This window comes from Thamnophis elegans, chromosome 6 (genome assembly GCF_009769535.1).
Source record: "Thamnophis elegans isolate rThaEle1 chromosome 6, rThaEle1.pri, whole genome shotgun sequence".
Lineage (NCBI taxonomy): Eukaryota > Metazoa > Chordata > Lepidosauria > Squamata > Colubridae > Thamnophis > Thamnophis elegans.
Window position 1 is genome coordinate 1,582,304 of NC_045546.1, and position 18,015 is coordinate 1,600,318.

The 18,015-nt window shown below is 48.7% G+C and overlaps 1 protein-coding gene across 1 annotated transcript in view; it reads left to right on the forward strand.

The window, feature by feature from the left end:
• C2CD3 (C2 domain containing 3 centriole elongation regulator) overlaps window positions 1-18,015 on the forward strand; it is a 59,937-nt gene that overhangs the window by 28,469 nt on the left and 13,453 nt on the right. Inside the window, exons 15-24 of the mRNA XM_032220321.1 lie at window positions 337-488; window positions 1,980-2,223; window positions 3,007-3,190; window positions 4,886-5,072; window positions 8,245-8,408; window positions 8,951-9,074; window positions 10,590-10,858; window positions 12,237-12,314; window positions 13,763-14,389; window positions 16,168-16,464. Of these exons, the coding sequence (XP_032076212.1) occupies window positions 337-488; window positions 1,980-2,223; window positions 3,007-3,190; window positions 4,886-5,072; window positions 8,245-8,408; window positions 8,951-9,074; window positions 10,590-10,858; window positions 12,237-12,314; window positions 13,763-14,389; window positions 16,168-16,464 (2,326 nt within the window). The remainder of the gene's footprint in view (window positions 1-336; window positions 489-1,979; window positions 2,224-3,006; window positions 3,191-4,885; window positions 5,073-8,244; window positions 8,409-8,950; window positions 9,075-10,589; window positions 10,859-12,236; window positions 12,315-13,762; window positions 14,390-16,167; window positions 16,465-18,015) is intronic.

Sequence of the window (18,015 nt, forward strand, 5' to 3'; positions counted from 1 at the left end):
CCGCGTAACGGAGTGAGACCCCGTGACTTGTCCCAGCTTCTGCCAACCTAGCAGTTCAAAAGAACGTAAAAATGCAAGTAGAAAAATAGGAACCACCTTTGGTGGGAAGGGAAAAGCGTTCCGTGCGCCTTCAGCATTGAGTCACATGACCACGGAGACGTCTTCGGACAGTGCTGGCTCTCTGGCTTTGAAACGGAGATGAGCAGCGCCCCCTAGACTCGGAAACGACTAGCACAGATGTGCGAGGGGAAGCTTAACTTTTAGGCAAAGTAAGTGAATGCCACCCCTGCTTGGGATATGTCAGCCGCTCCACTAATGGCCCAATCCACCCTCCAGATCACTCCGGTTGCGTTGACATCGAAACATCTGGAGCGTCTGAAGAATAACCTGATGGTGATCGAGGTGTGGAATAAGGTACTCAGCCCCGGAGGGGACCGGCTGCTGGGACTGGCCAAGCTTCCCCTCCATCAGTTCTACGTTTCGTTCAAGTAAGAAACTGCCTTTGATTTCCTACTTGCAGGGAGTCCTCGCCTTAACAGCCACAATGGAGCCTAAAATGCGTGTCGCTAAGTGAAACAGTGAGTTTTGCCCCTGTTTTGACAACTTTTCTTAAGGCATTTATTAAGTCAGTGTTTCTCAACCTTGGCAACTTGAAGATGTCCGGACTTCAACTCCCAGAATTCCCCAGCCAGCATTCGCTGGCTGGGGAATTCTGGGAGTTGAAGTCCGGACATCTTCAAGTTGCCAAGGTTGAGAAACACTGTATTAAGTGAACCACTCCGGCTCTTCAGTTGGTAGTAACACGTCAGTAAATCACATGACCCTGAGGATGCTGCAATGGTCATAAGTGTGAGCAATGGTCAGAAGTCGCTTTTTTCAGTGGCCTTGTAACTTTGAACCATCACTCAGCAAGCTGTTTTAAGTCGAGGAACCACCTGTCATAAATAAATACATCATAAATACAGGTGTATATGTAAATACCTATACAGGTAGTCCTTGATGAAAAAAGTGACATGACCTTTTGTTGTGGCCCACCAGTGGAGCTGGCAGCCGAGTCGGATAGTGAGGAGGTTGGGGAGGAAGATGGGCCAGTCCTGGAGTTTGGGGAAGGCTCTGAGGAGGGCTCTGTGTTGGAAGGCAGAGAGGGGGGCCAGAGCCGTGTGCCAGTTATCAGCTGCCTTCGGAGTCGGAGATCAGTGAGGCAGAAGAACAGCTGGAGCCTGTTCTCAGTGTGCGCATGGGCAGAGTTGCCAGATGAAGGGGACAGCTAAAGAACAGGGGCCGACTTGGGAGTAAGGCCATAGGTGGACAGTGAATGGCTCCTCCCAGAGGGAATAAAAGAGGAGCGACAGGGGAGTGGAGTTTGCAGGAGACCATGAGTTCCCTTCATTGGTTCGTGACTCTCCGAAGCTCCTGGCCAAGTTCTGCAGATCTCGGCCTGGCAGCTCTCCAAGCCAGAGAAGGTCTGTGATTGTAAATCCTCCCAAAACAGATAAGGTTTGTGACTGTAAATCCTCCCTTGAAAGACTTTGCTGGAGGTGAAGGAGCAGAATTCACAGCGAATTAATAAAAGGGATTTTTTTGTCAGGACAACAGGGAGTTTGCTTCAGGCTCTCGGGCCTCGGTCAGAACACTTATTTTTTAAACATTTACAGCCATTTCAGAATCCCCATGGTCACATCATCCAAATTCAGGCGTTTGATCGCTGACTCAGATTTATGACGATCACAGTGTCCTGGAGTCATTTGATCCTCTTTTACGACCTTCTTACAAATCAAAAGTCAATGGGGAAGCCAGATTCACTTAACAACCAGGTTACTAACAACTGGGGCAAGAAAGGTCGTAACACAAAGCAAAGTTCCCTCGCTCCGGAACATAGAAATTTTGGGCTCCGTTGTGGTCGTAAGTCGAGGACCACCCGTAGAGAAATGTGCCAAGCCAGGCCTGCTGATGGCTTCTGCCTCTTTTCCCCCCCGCAGAGACCCCAAGGTGTCCAGCCTGCTGCTCCAGGCTCAGTATCCGGTGCTGGCGGTGGACGGCCCCGTGCCGGTGGTCGATGTCTTCTCCGGCCAAAAGAACGGCACCCTGAAGACCATCTTAGCCATGGGCTCGGCTGACCAGGTGTTGGCGCTGCAGAGGGTCAAGAAGGAAGCAGGGCTGGCATCTCCGGCTGTGCTTCGCCCACCACACGCTTTGGATCCCCTCCCTGCATCCTCCCCTGAGGTGCGTTCACATCATTATTTATTTATTTATTTATTAGACTTATATACCGCTTCAGAGGGCTTTCAGCCCTCTCTAAGCAGTTTACAGAGTCAGCATATCGCCCCCCACAGTCTGGGTCCTCATTTCACTCACCTCGGAAGGATGGAAGGCTGAGTCGACCCTGAGCCGGTGAGATTTGAACCGCTGAACTGCAGATCACAGTCAGCTGAAGTGACCTGCAGTACTGCACCCTAACCACTGCGCCACCTCGGCTCTTATTAGAGCCGAGGTGGCACAGTGGTTAAATGCAGCACTGCAGGCTACTTCAGCTGACTGCTAGTTCAGCAGTTCGGCTGTTCAAATCTCACCGGCTCAGGGTTGACTCAGCCTTCCATCCTTCCGAGGTGGGTGAAATGAGGACCCGGATTGTTGTTGGGGGCGATATGCTGACTCTGTAAACCGCTTAGAGAGGCCTGAAAGCCCTATGAAGCGGTATATAAGTCTAACTGCTATTGCTATTGCTATCATTATTCGATCACGGGGCCCCTGTCCTTTTTGGGGTCACAGAGATGTCTTCGGACAGCGCTGGCTCTTCGGCTTTGAGCACTGCCCCCTAGAGTCGGGAATGACCAGCACATATGTGCGAGGGCAACCTTTACCTTTTACAAAGCTGCCTTGCTTGTCTGGGGTGGGGGTCTCACAGGCTGCTTCTCTGAAACTTAAGTCTAGTTTACGCCTGCAATATATCCCACCCGTTCTGCGTTTCCTTCTTTTCACTCCCTTTTTCTTCCTTGCCGCCTTCAGCTGTCAGGAAAGGGAAAGGAAGGCTTGGTGGAACATACCTTTGAGATCCACATCGAGGGGGTCCAAGGCCTGACGCCCCTCCAGTCCACCGTCTGGGGAGAAGCGGACTGTTACGTCCAGTACCACTTCCCGGTTCAGAAATCGGAATCCGAGACCCTCCGTGATGCGGAGTTAAGCGAGAAGGGTGAGTTTGTAAGAAAAGTCCCATTCAGTCTGGCTTCTACTGGCCCCTCTACTCAGTAGCAGTAACAAGAGCCTAATCAAGGAACACACACACACACACACACTCCCGCTCCCACCAACACTGACAGAGGAAGCCACTTATATATAAACAGAGAACAAACCATATTCCTTTTTTTTTATTTTATTTTATCAATTTCATATATACATTCACAATTATATGATCTCATAACTGTTATTAATAATATGTATTTATAACAATTTTTCCCTACAGTTGACAATATACTTGAAGATTGCTTTCTTACCATCCCATAGATCCATCTTGTCTTACAACGGTCCTACTTCTTCTTCCCTCCCTCCCTCTTTCCTTCCCTCGTTTCTTCTCTCCTACTCCCCTTCCTTCCCTCCCTCCTTCCCCTTCCCTCCTTCTCTCCTTCCCTCCTTCCTTCCCTCCCTCCTTCCTTCCCTCCTTTCTTTTCTCCTTATCTCCTTCCTTTCCCCCTTCCTTTCCTCCTTCCCCCCTTCCTTCTCTCCTACATTCCCTCCTTCCTTCCCTCCTTTCTTCTCTCCTTCCTTCCCTCCTTCCCTCCTTTCTTCTCTCCTTCTCTCCTTCATGCCCTCCTTGCTTCCCTCCCTCCTTCCCTCCCTCAAAAACCCTACTCCTTACTAACACTGATGATGCTACTTAGTTGGGTCGTGAAATGTCTGCAAGAAAACCACCAAGCTCAGAAAGCACCCAGGACTCCACAATCCTCCCCTTATGTTGTGCTCCGCTGGCAGCCTGCAGAGCTGGTGGCAGAATCGGACAGTGAGGAGGTTGGGGAGGATCCTGGGCCAGTCCCGGACTCTGGGGAAGGCTCTGAGGAGGGCTCTGTGTCGGAAGCAGAGAGGGGGCCAGGGCCGTATGCCAGTTATCAGCTGCCTTCAGAGTCAGACATCAGTGAGGTAGAGGAACATCTGGAGCCTGTTCCCAGTGTGCGCATGCGCAGAGCTGCCAGAAGGCAAGAACAGAAGGGACGACTCGGGAGGAAGGCTTGGAGGTGATTGGCCCCTCCCATAAGACATAAAGGAGGAGCAAAGGCACGGGAGCCTTTAGAGGAAGCAACTTGGTTCATGCTGGTCAGTTTACTTTCCGAAGCTCCGTTTTGACTCTTTGCTCCGTGTGGCCTTGCCAAGCTAATTGCCAATTAAGTCTTTGGCAGTGTTTCAAGAAAGATAAAGATGGGTGCTTATCAGCCTTATCCTGAAAGACTTTGGCAGACTACTGTAGGACTGTTTACAAACTATTTGGGACTCATTACGAGCTGTGAATGAATATAATCCACACCCTTTGAAATAAAAAGACCTAATCGTGTGCTTTTTATTGTATGAGGAAGCCTAGGTCAGAACACCCTCCCCTTCCCCTCCCCACCTCCTCTTCTTCCTCCTCCCTAACATCATCATCATCATCTTCTTTCCCTTTTTCTCCAATGATAAATCCTCAATCCCCAGTCCCTTCTAGCACTGATGATGTCACCTAGTTGGGTAATGAAACATCTGCAAGAAAGCCATCAAGCTCAGGGAGCACCAAGGACCCCACAGTTCTCCTCTGGGGGGGGGGAGGGGTTGGACTAGATGACCTCCAAGATCCCTTCCAACTCTGTTAACCTGTAACCCATCTGCTACTTGATTGAAACTGGAGTTTTATTTTCTTCCTCAGCCCTTGAGTTGAAGCCTTTCCGCACGTCCACCACTTTGTGCGTTCCCGATCCCACCTTCCGCGATGAGCACCATCACTCTCTACTGGTCCCAGCTGACGTCCCAGTTCAGCGGCTGCTAGTCCGGGCTTTCTCGGCCCAGAGCTTAGCGGGAGAAGGAGGAGGGATTCACTTCGAAATCTGGTGCAGGTACGTCTCTCGCCCCTCTCACCCAGCCCCCCTCCCAGGGTTCTCTCTCTCTCTCTCCCTCTCCCTCTCTCTCTGTTTGCATTGCGTGGTGCCGAGGATGATGGGACACTCGAATGGAACTGTCAGCACTTCTTCATTGGATAATCAGGAAAGAAAACCACAAGACTCCATTGATAGAAATCAAGTGTACTTTTACTAATTATAAATGAACAGAAGCGTAGCAAAGCGAAGTCTGATTATTTAGGCGCGAAAGCGAATGATATATTGTATAATCCATTCCCCACCCCTTGGCATCCCATGCACAGTCCAATCATAATTCTCCCAAGTGTCAGGTGCGAGATAACTTCGAAAGGCATCACCAAGATGGAATGTCGGTGCCGTTGGCCTTGGCGGGAAACCTCCTCCGCATGCGCAGTAAGATGGGCAGTTGAAACTCCAGAATCTTCCTCCAGCACAACAATCAGTCCTCTCCCAAATACCATGCCCTCCCTCCCCGTTTCAATGGCAGCCGAAGCAGCAGCAAAACAGAGGCTGACAGGAACAGATTCCTGTCCTCCTTCCCCTTCAATTGACTTTTATGTAGGCCAAACCCACCCAGATCTTTTAACCAGTCCTCAAGGGGGAGGGGGGAGGAAGAGGATGACTCTGAGGGTCCTTGGTGCTTTCTGAGCTGGGTTGTTTTCTAGCAGATGTTTCATCCTCCATCTAGGGAACATCGGTGCCGGTGAGAGCGGGGCTCGCTAGCACCCTTCTAGCATTGATGATGTTACCCAGTTGGGTCATGAAACATCTACAAGAAAACAGTTCAGCTCAGGGAACACCTCATAGTTCACCTCCTCCTCTTCCTTCTTTTAGCTCTGATGGTGATATCTAGTTGGGTCATGAAACATCTGCAAGAAAAGCACCAAGCTCACAGAGCACCAAAGACCCCATAATCCCCCTCCTCCTCCTTTTAGTCCTGATGATGTTCCCTTGTTGGGCCATGAAACGTCTGAAAGGAAACCGCTACTTCCAGAGAGCACCCAGGCCTCTACAACCCTTCTTCCTCCTCTTCCTCTCCACAAACCCTCCTCCCTTCTAGCACTGATGATGTTTCCTAATTGGGTCTTGAAACATCTGCAAGAAAATGGCCCAGCTCAGAGAGCACCAAGAACTCCACAGTCTTCCTCCTCCTCCTCCTCCTCCTCCTCCTCCTCCTCCTCCTCCTCCCTTGCAAACCTTCCTCTCTTCTAGCACTGATGATGTTCCCTAGTTGGGTCATGAAATGTCTGCCAGAAAACCTCTAAGCTCAGAGAGCATCGAGAACCCCATAGTCCTTCCTCCCCTCTCCTCTCCTCTTCCTCCTCCTCCTCCATTCCACGAACACCACTCCCTTCTAGCACTGATGATGTTCCCTAGTTGGGTCATGAAACCTCTGCAAGAAAACCACCCAGCTCAGAGGTCACCAAGGACCCCACATTTCAACCCTGAGCCGCAAATATCCTATTGTCATACCTGCAAGCCATCTTTTCAGGCCTGCCACACTTTCTACTGTCTATTTTCTATGGCGGGAAAATGGGAGGGTGGAATTATATGGAGCTGGGTGATATGTAGCCATAATAACATTCTTCTTAGAAACTCAAGGTCATCTTTCCACCTCTGCACCTGACCGGAACTCATGGCAGTGGGAGATTGGACCATGGGATGAACTTGTGGATGTGGGGCAAAGATGAGCCGAGGTGGCGCAGTGGTTAGGGTGCAGTACTGCAGGCCACTTCAGCTGACTGTTATCTGCAGTTCAGCGGTTCTAATCTCACTGGCTCAAGGTTGACTCAGCCTTCCATCCTTCCGAGGTGGGTGAAATGAGGACCCAGACTGTGGGGGCGATATGATGACTCTATAAACCGCTTAGAGAGGGCTGAAAGCCCTATGAAGTGGTATATAAGTCTAACTGCTATTGCTATTGCTATCTTTTATTATTATTATTATTGGGGAAAAAAACTTTTACAAATGTTTACCTTCCCCCCCCCCCCCCCCCGACTTCCCAGAACCAATACAGGGTATAAATCTTTAACAAAGATATTCTAAAATAAACTTAAAGAAAGTTAGTATCATCTTTCATTTGAGCTTTAACTCCTCTTTGCTAGGCTAACTCTAAACAGATTAGATCATTCCTTCTTTCTTCAGTCAAAAGCTATCTGGAATTTCTTAGTCCCATATTTATTTTGAGTATAGTCAATCCATCTTCTCCACTTCGGTTTATATCTCTCATTTGAGTGATTCTTGAGATATGCTGATATTTTAGCCATCTCTGCTAAGTTTGTGACTTTCAATGTCCATTCTTGAATAGTAGGCAAATCTTCCTTCTTCCAGTATTGCGCCACCAGCAGTCTTGCTGCCATTATTAAATACAAAATCAAGTTAGTCTCTATAACTGTACAGTCAGTAATTATACCTAACAGGAATGTGGGGCAAAGATCTTGAACTTTCAGCCGGGTGGGGAAAACCGGGAAACTTTCAGATTCGAGTTTTCCCAGCTGTGCCAACGTGGCTCTCTCGATAAATTGGGACTTTGAGGAATCCTTTGCCTCGGACTCTGATTTAATTTTGGATGCTACTTGGAACCCTGACACACCTGATCAGTTAATTTCTTTCTGCGTTTTGCCCTTGACCGGGGAACTTAGTGTCAGGTTCTCCTTCGTTTAATAATCAAGAAAGAAACCACTCAACTCCATGCTTTAGAATTAAGTGTACTTTTACTAATTACAAACGATGAGAAGCAAAGCAAAGCTGAGTCTGAGTAAAAAAGGCGCGAAAGCAATGGATCTCATGTATAATTCAATCCCCTCCCCTTGGCACCCCAGTTCATAGTCCAATAATAATTCAGCCAACCGTCAGGTGGGAGATGTCTTCAAAAAGCATCATCAGGTTTGGAATGCCGGACAGTTGGCCTTGGCAGGAAACTCCCTTCGTCCACATGCGCAGAGAGATGGACAGAATAACTCCTAACAATACTCCTCCAGTACATTATGATTCCCCACCCAAATGCCATGCCCCCCCCCCCCCCGTCCCCGTTTCAATGGCAGCTGAAAAGCGGTAGCGAAGCAGAGGCTGACACTTAGTTTCCGATCATGTTTGCTCTCTTGTTTCCTCCAGCTAACTTATAGTTTTGCAACCCTTTGGTCTTCCGCAGGTACTACTACCCGAATGTCCGAGATCAGATGGTTGCTAGGGCGAGCTTGCCCCTCTCCCGCCTTTGTGCCATGGTCACCATGCAGCATCGTCAGGAAGTGGGCATCCAGACTTTCCAGCTGCCTCTCACGCCAAGAATCGGCGAGCTCCACCCTCGGTCCTCAGGTAGGACTGGGCAGAGCTCACTGAGCAAATGTCTCACTTGACAACATGTCGCCTTTTTCAGAGTATAAGACGCACCTTAGAGGGTGAAAATCTGGGTGCGTCTTATACACTGAATATAGCATTTTTGGGCTCCCGAAACCACACCCGCTTTGCAAAAATGGCCGTGCACAGCCTTTAGGAGGCTTCCGGAGTGCTCCCGGGGGCTGGGGAGGGCACAAATGAACGAAAAACGGGCCATTTTTTGCTCATTTTTTGGGAGGGGGGAGCCCCCAGGAGCACTCTGGAAGCCTCCTAAAGGTTATGCATGTCCTTTTTTTGACAAAAAATGGGCCCGTTTTTGCAAAAAAAAAAAAAAAAATGGGTATTTTTGGGAGGTCTGCAGAGTGAAAAAACTTTTTTTAAAAATTTGCCTCTTCAAAATCTTGGTGCGTCTTATACTCTGAAAAATACGGTAATTTTGGGGTGGTTGTAAGCTGAGGACCAGCTGCATTTAGCAACTGAAAGCTTGAACCCGCCTTCTTCTCTCCCTCCTTTTTTCCCAGGTTTGTTCCAAGTGAGCGTAAAGTACCGACGCAGCCTGAAAATAGCGGAAAATGGGCTAGCGGCTCAGGCCGTCCCCATCTCCGTCCAAATCCACGCAGCGGCTGGCTTGCAAGCAGCGGCCAGGTAAGAAAGAAGCCAAAGCTCCATACAGGTGGTCCTTGACTTACGGCAGTTCATTGAGTGATGGTTCAAAGTTACAACGGCGCTGAAAAAAAGTGACAGGACCGTTTTTCACACTTACGACCCTTACATCATTCCCGTGATCAAAATTCAGACACTTGGCAACTGACTCGTCGTTACGGCGGCCGCAGTGTCCTGGGGTCACGGGATCCTCTTTTGCGACCTTCCGACGAGCAAAGTCAATGGGGAAGCTGGATTCACTTAACAACCGTGTTACTCATTTATCAACTACAGTGATTCACTTAACAACTTACGACCGCAATTGAGCCGAAAACCTCTGTCGCTAAGCTAGAACGTTGTTGAGGGAGTTTTGTCCCCTTTTGTGACCTTCCTTGGCAGGGTTGTTAAGTCCATCCCTGCAGTGGTTAACTCAGCCACCCTGTCGTTAAGTGAATCTGGCTTCCCCCATTGAATTTCATTGACAGAAGGTCGCCAAAGGGGATCACACGAGCCCAGGGCACTGCGACCGTCATAACTGCGAGTCAGTTGCCAAGGGTCTAAATCAGGTGGGTTCCTCCCAGTATGGTACGCCACAAGAGGTAGTGAAAATCTGGTGTACTGGACCAGACCGGTAGTAATGGTAGCCTGGCCACACCCCAAAACCGGTTCTCCATCAGAAGCTTTGTTAGAAGGCATTTTTTTTATGCCTTCAAAGCTTTCAAAGTTTCTTTGTTAGCAGCTTGATTTTTTCTTTTCTGAGAAAAGAAATATTATGAGTAATATTTTATTGGGGGGTGGATTGCTACCCACAGAGGAAAGGGAGAGAGAGAGAGAGAAAGAAAAGAAAGAAAGAAAGACAGACAGAAAGATAGAAAAAGAGAAAGAAAGAAAGAAAGAAAGTAAGAGAAAGAAAGAAAGAAAGAGAAAGACAGACAGAAAGAAAGAAAAACAGCACAGCAATTTAGGGCTAGAAGGCTACTCAGAAGTCATCTAATCCAACCCCCTGCTGCAGCAGGAAACCTTACATTGTCTGGATTATTTTGGTGCCTCTAAACTGAGAGGAAAATTGCTAGAAAGGAGAAGGAGTTTACTAGGACAAGGCTGCCGTGCAGAGGAAGACAGAGATAGTCCTTGACTTATGATTAGAATTGAGCCCAAAATTTTGGTTGCTAAGCAAGAGCGTTGCTAAGTGATCTTCGCCACATTTTACAAGTTTCCCACACCCGCCAGGCCACATGACCGCCAGGCCACGCCCACAAAATAGGTAGTAAAAAAATCTTGAAACCCACCCCTGGTCTGAATGCTGTGACAGTCGTAGGTGCGAACATTTTTCAGTGCCGTTGTGTCTTTGAAGGGACTCTGGAGATGCTGCAATGTCGTAAGTCTGAAAAACGTTCGTCAGTCGCCTTTTTCACGACCATTGTCACTTCGAACGGTCACTAACCGAGGGATCGTAAGTCGAGGACAACCTGTGTAAATAAATGGCATAAAAATAAATATTTTCTTCTCGTCACTTAGGGCGCTGGCCGAAAAGCACCCTCCGTTCCGCTACAGTGCGGAAATTGGCCTCAACACCTACGTCTCGATCCACCTCCCCTTCCTTCCTGGGGCCGAGCCACGCAGGACACGGACCGTGGCTCGCTCGTTCTGCCCCGCCTTTGACCATCACGTGGAACTGCCCTGCCGCCTCGTGGTCCAGAGGAGCAGCGGAGAAGCCTGCTGCCTCGGGGAACTCCTGCAGCGATCGGAGGTGGTTTTCCACCTCTATCACCAGCCCCTCAACTCAGGTGCGAGAAAAGGATGGGGCCCGGCGGTCGGACTCCACAGCTAGCCCAAAGGCTGGGGGGGGGAGGGCTTCCTCCAGACGTCTTCGGTTGTGAATGTTGTGGTGCTTTTGTGCAACAAACTTCCCTTCACCTGATTGAGATAGTCTGTTCTGTTCCATTCTACTCTTCATTATTCTATTCTATTTCTTCTGTATTTCAATTCTACTCTGTATTCCTATTCTTTTCTTTTGTATTCTGTATTCCTATTCTGTATTCCTTTCTATTCTATTCTACTCTATTCTGTATTTCTAGTCTATTCTACTCTACTTACTTTTCTCTACTCTATTCTATTAAACTCTATTCTGTATTCCTTTTCTATTCTTTTGTATTCTATATTCCTATTCTGTATTCCTTTCTATTCCTTTCTATTCTATTCTACTCTATTCTGTATTTCTAGTCTATTCTACTCTACTTACTTTTCTCTACTCTATTCTATTAAACTCTATTCTGTATTCCTTTTCTATTCTTTTGTATTCTATATTCCTATTCTGTATTCCTTTCTATTCTTTTCTATTCCTTTCTATTCTATTCTACTCTATTCTGTATTTCCAGTCTATTCTACTCTACTTACTTTACTCTATTCTATTAAACTCTATTCTGTATTCCTTTTCTATTCTCTATTCATATTCATATTATCTTCTATATTCATATTCTATTCTATTCCATTACATTACATTCTATTCTATTCTATTCTTCCATTCCAATATCTATTCTATTCTACTCTATTCTATTCTATTCCATTCCATTCTATTTTATTCTATTTTACTATGCTATTCTGTTCTGTTCTTTATTCTATGCTACCTATAGTAAAATATGCTATGCTATACTATACTAATACTAATACTATATTATACAAATGATTGTAAGTCAAGGACTCCCTGTAGTTGAACAGCTGAACTGTATGCTTACTAGTACAGATAGTCCTCAAGTTACAACCATAACGGACCCTGACAATTATGGCCCAAAATTGTGACAATCGTAAAACGAACCCTCATGTGACCAAGTCGGTTTGGCGATCTTCTTTTGCAGCCGTCGTTAAGCAAACAGCGCAGTCGTTAAGGCGAGCTCATGGTTTGCTATGGGGCATTTTTGCCAAAAGAACCAGAAATAAATGCCAGGTTTTCGGTGAAGCCGTCATAAACCATGATCACGTGACTGCAAGAGCCAGGCATAATAAATTCACACCGGTGGCCGAGCACCCGAAATGCAGTCATGAGCCTGTGGGAATTCTGGGAGTTGAAGTCCCCAACTCTAATATCGATGCTTTCCAGGGGGATGAATTCTCACGATGATGATGATGATGGAAAGTTTACATCATACCCGTTATTTACCCTTGCAGCTCCAAGGGAAGCTCCAAAAGATTGCCTGCTGGGAACGGTGAGGGTCCCTACCAGAGACCTGCTGATTCGGAGATCAGGTAAAGGCACCTGGTTACACACCATGACCTCTACACTTACCACAAGCCAGGTGCACAACTTGGAGCAGATGGCCGGGAGCAGAGGAGGCATTCAGCCGGTTTGGACCGGTTCAGACAAAGCGGTTGCAAAACTTTTGAGTAGTTCAGAGAACCGGCAAATGCCACCTCCGGTTGGCCCGGCCCTCCCGCCCCCATCGTTCCCTGTCCTAGATTCCCCCTGTTTTTTAGCTCAGCTGAAGAGTGGATTGCCACCCCTCAGCTGAGCTAAAAAACAGCTCAGCTCACCAGCTCTGAGACCGAGGGCAGCCTTTGAGTGCTGTGATGAGCCGAGGTGGCGCAGTGGTTAGAGTGCAGCACTGCAGGCCACTTCAGCTGACTGCTAAGCTGCAGTTCGGCGGTTCAAATCTCACCGGCTCAAGGTTGACTCAGCCTTCCATCCTTCCGAGGTGGGTAAAATGAGGACCCGGATTGTTGTTGGGGGCGATATGCTGACTCTGTAAACCGCTTAGAGAGGGCTGAAAGCCCTATGAAGCGGTATATAAGTCTAACTGCTATTGCTATTGCTGTGTGCGCAAAGCGCTCTCTCTCTATTATTTTTAGAAATATCCTGGGGCAGTGAACTTACCAAATACTCCTTCTTCCTCCTGTTTTCCCCCACAACAACAACCCTGTGAGGTGGGTTGGGTGAGAGGGAGGGACTGGCCCAAAGACACCCAGCCAGCTTCCATGGCTAACGCGGGACTAGAACTCACCGTCTCCTGGCGATTGGCCCAAAGTCACCCAGCTGGCTTCCATGCTTAAGGCGGGACTAGAACTCACCATTTCCTGGCGATTGGCCCAAAGTCACCCAGCTGGCTTTCATGCCTAAGGCGGGACTAGAACTCACCGTCTCCTGGCGATTGGCCCAAAGTCACCTAGCTGGCTTTCATGCCTAAGGCGGGACTAGAACTCACTGTTTCCTGGCGATTGGCCCAAAGTCACCCAGCCAGCTTCCATGCCTAAGGCGGGACTAGAACTCACCGTCTCTTACTCTCTAGCCTGGTACTCAATCACTAGACCAAATTGGCTCCCCTTCCTGAATTGGGAAGCCCTTTGAACACTGACTCACCTCATGACCGCAGTACTGCAATATACTTTTCATGGGGCCACCCTTGAAGACTGCCCAGAAGCCTACCCCTGCAATCAAAAGCCAGCGGTGCCAGCCATAACGGGTATATGTCGGCATGCTTAGGTGCCACCGCTGCTGCTTGAGCTGGCAGGAATGCCAGCCGGCTTCCGAGTTCAATTCAGGGTGCCCAGTTATTTGCCTCTTAAAATCCGTGCCCGGATATCCGAGAGACGGTTAGGAAATTGGAAGGAGGGATCAAACATGGTCCTTTGCAAAAGGGGCGACGGGATTTTATTTTTATCTTCTTTACGAAAGCTCCTCTCGTTGCGTTTCCCCGCAGGCCTTAGAGGTTGGTATCCCGTCATTCTCCCGGAGGACCTCTTGGCATCGCAGCTCGCCGACATCACGCAGAGCATCGTGGGAGGTTTGGAGATTTCGGTCGCCTTTGTTCTCCCCGCGGATCGGGAGCGTGTTCTGGAGATGGCCAACCATGTAGGGTGGGACTGGAAGGACACCTACTCCGAGGATCCGTGGGAGGATAGTGAGAGTGAAGAGCAGACCTCTTCGGCACCGCTCCGTGTGACTGTTTCCACCCCTCGGCTGTGGCTACCGCTACAGAGCATGCTACTCGCAGGAGAAGCGCACTTAAACAAAAGCGTCTACTTCTATCTCCGCTACAAGCTCTACGACCAGGAAGCCACTTGGTCTTCCCTTCGGAGGCCAAAGTTGACGGAAGGAGACACACGCGGGATGGTGATCTTTAAGAAACCCAACCGGACAGATCTCCACTCGAGTCCGACCTTGCTCTGGTACTTCAGGGAAGAGAAACTGGAACTCCAGGTGTGGCGTGCATACGGCAAAGATGGCGATGCGGAAAGACCGCTGGATACCGACCGCTTGATCGGATCCGCCTACGTGGACCTGGCACCGCTGGCGGAGAGCTCACGAAAGAAGAAAACGGTCAGCGGTAGGTTTATAACGGTTTTTATCAATAGCCCTTAGACTTATATACCGCTTTATAGTGCTTTCCAGCCGTCTCTGAGGGTTTTACAGAGTCAGCCTCTTGCCCCCAACGATCTGGGTCCTCATTTGACCCACCTGGGAAGGACGGAAGGCTGAGTCAACCTGGAGCCTGGTGAGATTTGAATTGCGAAATTGCAGGCAGCCGGCAGTCAGCAGAAGTAGCCTGCAGTACTGCACTCTAACCACTGTGCCATCACAGCTGCTCCTTTTCTTCTTTCCTCCCTGCCTCCTTCCTTTCTTCCTTCCGTCCCAATAGCACTTATATTCCGCTTTCCAGTGCTTTCCAGCCCTCTCTGAGGGGTTTACAGAGCCAGCCTCTTTCCCCCAACAATCTGGGTCCTCATTTGACCCACCTGGGGAGGGAGGGAGGGAGGGAGGAAGGAAGGAAAAAAGGAAGGAAAAAAGGAAAGGAATGGGAGAGGACAATAGCAATAGCACTTAGACTTATATACCGCTTTGCAGTGCTTTCCAGCACTCTCTAAACTGTTTACAGAGCCAGCCTTTTGCCCCCAACGATCTGGGTCCTCATTTGACCCACCTCAGAACAACAGAAGGCTGAGTCAACCTGGAGCCTGGTGAGATCCGAACTGTCAAACTGGAGGCAGCTGGCAGTCAGCAGAAGTAGCCTGCAGTACTGCACTCTAACCACTGCGCCACCAAGGCTTTAGAGACAGTCACTAGCCTGGTTCTCAGAAATACAGGTAATCTTCTACTTAAGGCCACAACCTGAGCCGAACATTGAGTTTTGTCCCGTTTTACGACCTTTCTTGGCACAGCGGTTCAGTGAATCCTGGCAGTTGCTAAGTTAGTCCCAGAGTGGATAGGTGCCTTCACCGTTGATTTTGCTTGTGAGAAGGCTGTCGGTAGAGATTCTCCATCCAGGTTGTCCCAAAGGTTCTTTTTTCAAGAGTCAACTGGACTTTCTGGTTTTTTCATTTAAAGACGTTTTTCTTCTCCTCCAAGAAGCTTCTTCAGCTCTGACTGGAGGGTGGGGGATGGAAGGATTGATGCTCCTTGCAGACAGCTGGGCATTTGCATCCTTTGAGAGGGTCCTTGAGGCCACTTGGAGGTTTGTCTTTGTCCTTAAGGGTCCCCTGAGTGGTGCAAATGGATGTGGGGCCTTCTTGGAGTTGCTTGAAAGGACCGTGTTGCAGACTGGAGATAGATGATGTCGTATCCCTCCCCATCTCTTGGCAGAGGGGCTGTTCAATTGGGGCCTAGATGGCCTCTCTTGGCCCCTCTTTCAAACCAGCCGTCCTCTCTGTCCAAAATGTGGACTTTGCTGTCCTCAAAAGAGCAGCCTTTGTCTTTTGAATGCGGATGGACGGCTGAATCTCGTCCTGATGGGTTTCTTCTCCTATGTCGTGCCATGCGGATGCGAAGTGGCTGTTTTGTTTCCCCAATGCACAGATCTTCACATGCCTCACTGCTTATACCACCTTGCTCAGTTGGTGTCTGGCTGTTTTGTCCTTGGGGTGGGCAAGCGTCTGCCTTAGTTTCTTCTAGTGAGAAGGCCGTGGCAAGAAAGTTGGTAAGATAGAGCGACGCTCACTTCACAACTTCCTTTCTCAGCAACGGACAGTTTGGGCTCAACTGTGGTCATAAATCGAGGACTAACAGCAAAGCCAACCTGCGGTCCCCCCCTTAGAAAGCCTAGCAGCTTTTTCTCAGAGGGGCGAGATGTGCATTTCAAGCGAGCCTCCTTTCCTCTCCTCGTCGCAGGTGTCTTTCCCTTGTTCCGACGCAATGCAGCCAACCTGGGGGGAGCCGCCCTGCGCATTCACATTGCGGTGGCTCCTGCTGGTCCACGTGGAGAGCCTGGGAATGCTGAAGACGACAGGGACAGCAGCAGCAGTGTTGAAGAAGAGACAAAGGCAGCAGAGAAGGAATTGGGAGCCCGCTCGGAAGCAAATCCTCCCGTCGACGAAGCCCCCCAGGAGAAACCTGCTGCCCATGGCCTGGAGAACACGTTCGCTGTGAGCGTTCTCGTGGAAAGAGCCATGCACCTAAGCTTAAAAGGTAAGCCGGTGTCAGTCCTGCCTCATCTTGAACCTGTGAGCGAGAAAGACCCTTGACTCCCTTCCGTGTCATATACTAGGTAAAAGTATCGTTCACTAAAGGCTAAGTGGATTACAGTAAAGCTAAGCCAGAACTGAGGGTCGCATGCCAAATCCCCTAGGTATACTGTAGTTTTTGGAGTATAAGACGCACCTTTTCCCTCCCCCTAAAAGAACGTGGAAATGTTGGTGCGTCTTATACACAGAATGCAGCCATTTTTGGCCAGTATTTCTGTGATGTTCCCGTGGGTCGTCCATGAGGCCAATGTGGAGAAAAGACAGGACACGATCTTTCTCGGGATGGAGCGACCCAGATCGGGGATCTGAGAGCCCCTTTTATTGAGATAGGACAAAGGCAGGAGGAGCAATAGCATGTGGTTATAAACAGCCTGTAAAAGTACAATTTCTAATCTACTGCTCAGGGAAGTTCTGTCTATATATGGTCAAATCCTGGGCGTCATTGGTAGGGCACATCTCAGGATGTTATGTTATGAACTATCAGGATGTTATGGGGTTTTAGGAGTTTGTTTTCTCCTGTGTGGTTCAGCGTGGCTCTGCATGCCCCGTTATGAACTGGGCCATGGGTGACCGCTACGCCTACACAAAGGAACTATATTACAACATATTTCCTTGTGAATGGGGCATGTCCACCACATATGGTGGAATGTTCCCGACCTGTTGCTACATCTCCAACATTTGGGGGATAGATTCGGATACGTTTTGGCCAATCTCGCTGGGGGCACATGCCATCTATAAAACATTTTACAGAGGTTTTCTTTGTAGGATCCTGCCGTCGCAGATTTATAATTTCTTTGACCCATTAGTGTGAAAAATGGTCCTAAGTCATATTTTTGTGAAGTGAAGTGTTGTAAACTAAGGATTACCTGTACAATAAAATGCAAGCGTTTGCAAGTCAGCCAAACTGGAAGGAGGAGGGGGCAGCCACCCAATAACCATTTGTTCTGCTTTTGATTCTGGTGACCTTATTCCTAGAATTTCCTCCCACAACTGGGGTGTTGTCTTTACATTACTTTACTTTAGTTTACTTTACTTTACGTTTACTTTTACTTTACTTTATTTTACTGTCATTGCACATGGTACAACGAAATTAAAGAGAAGAGCCGAGGTGGCGCAGTGGTTAAATGCAGCACTGCAGGCTACTTCAGCTGACTGCTAGTTCTGCAGTTCGGCTGTTCAAATCTCACCGGCTCAGGGTTGACTCAGCCTTCCATCCTTCCGAGGTGGGTAAAATGAGGGTTCCACCACAAATGCGCGCACAACAAAAGCGCGCCTGACTAAACCGCGCGACGAATGAGCGACTAATTAGCCCTAAAGCGCGCCGACAAAAGCGCGCCGACAGAAGCGCACTGTAACATAACCCTAAACCTAACCCTAAACCTAACCCTAAACCTAAATGTAAATCTTACCTTAAATTAAATCGCGCTTCTGTCGGCGCGCTATTGTCGGCGCGCTGTTGTCGGCGCGCTTTTGACATCGCGGTTTTAGCGCCGCT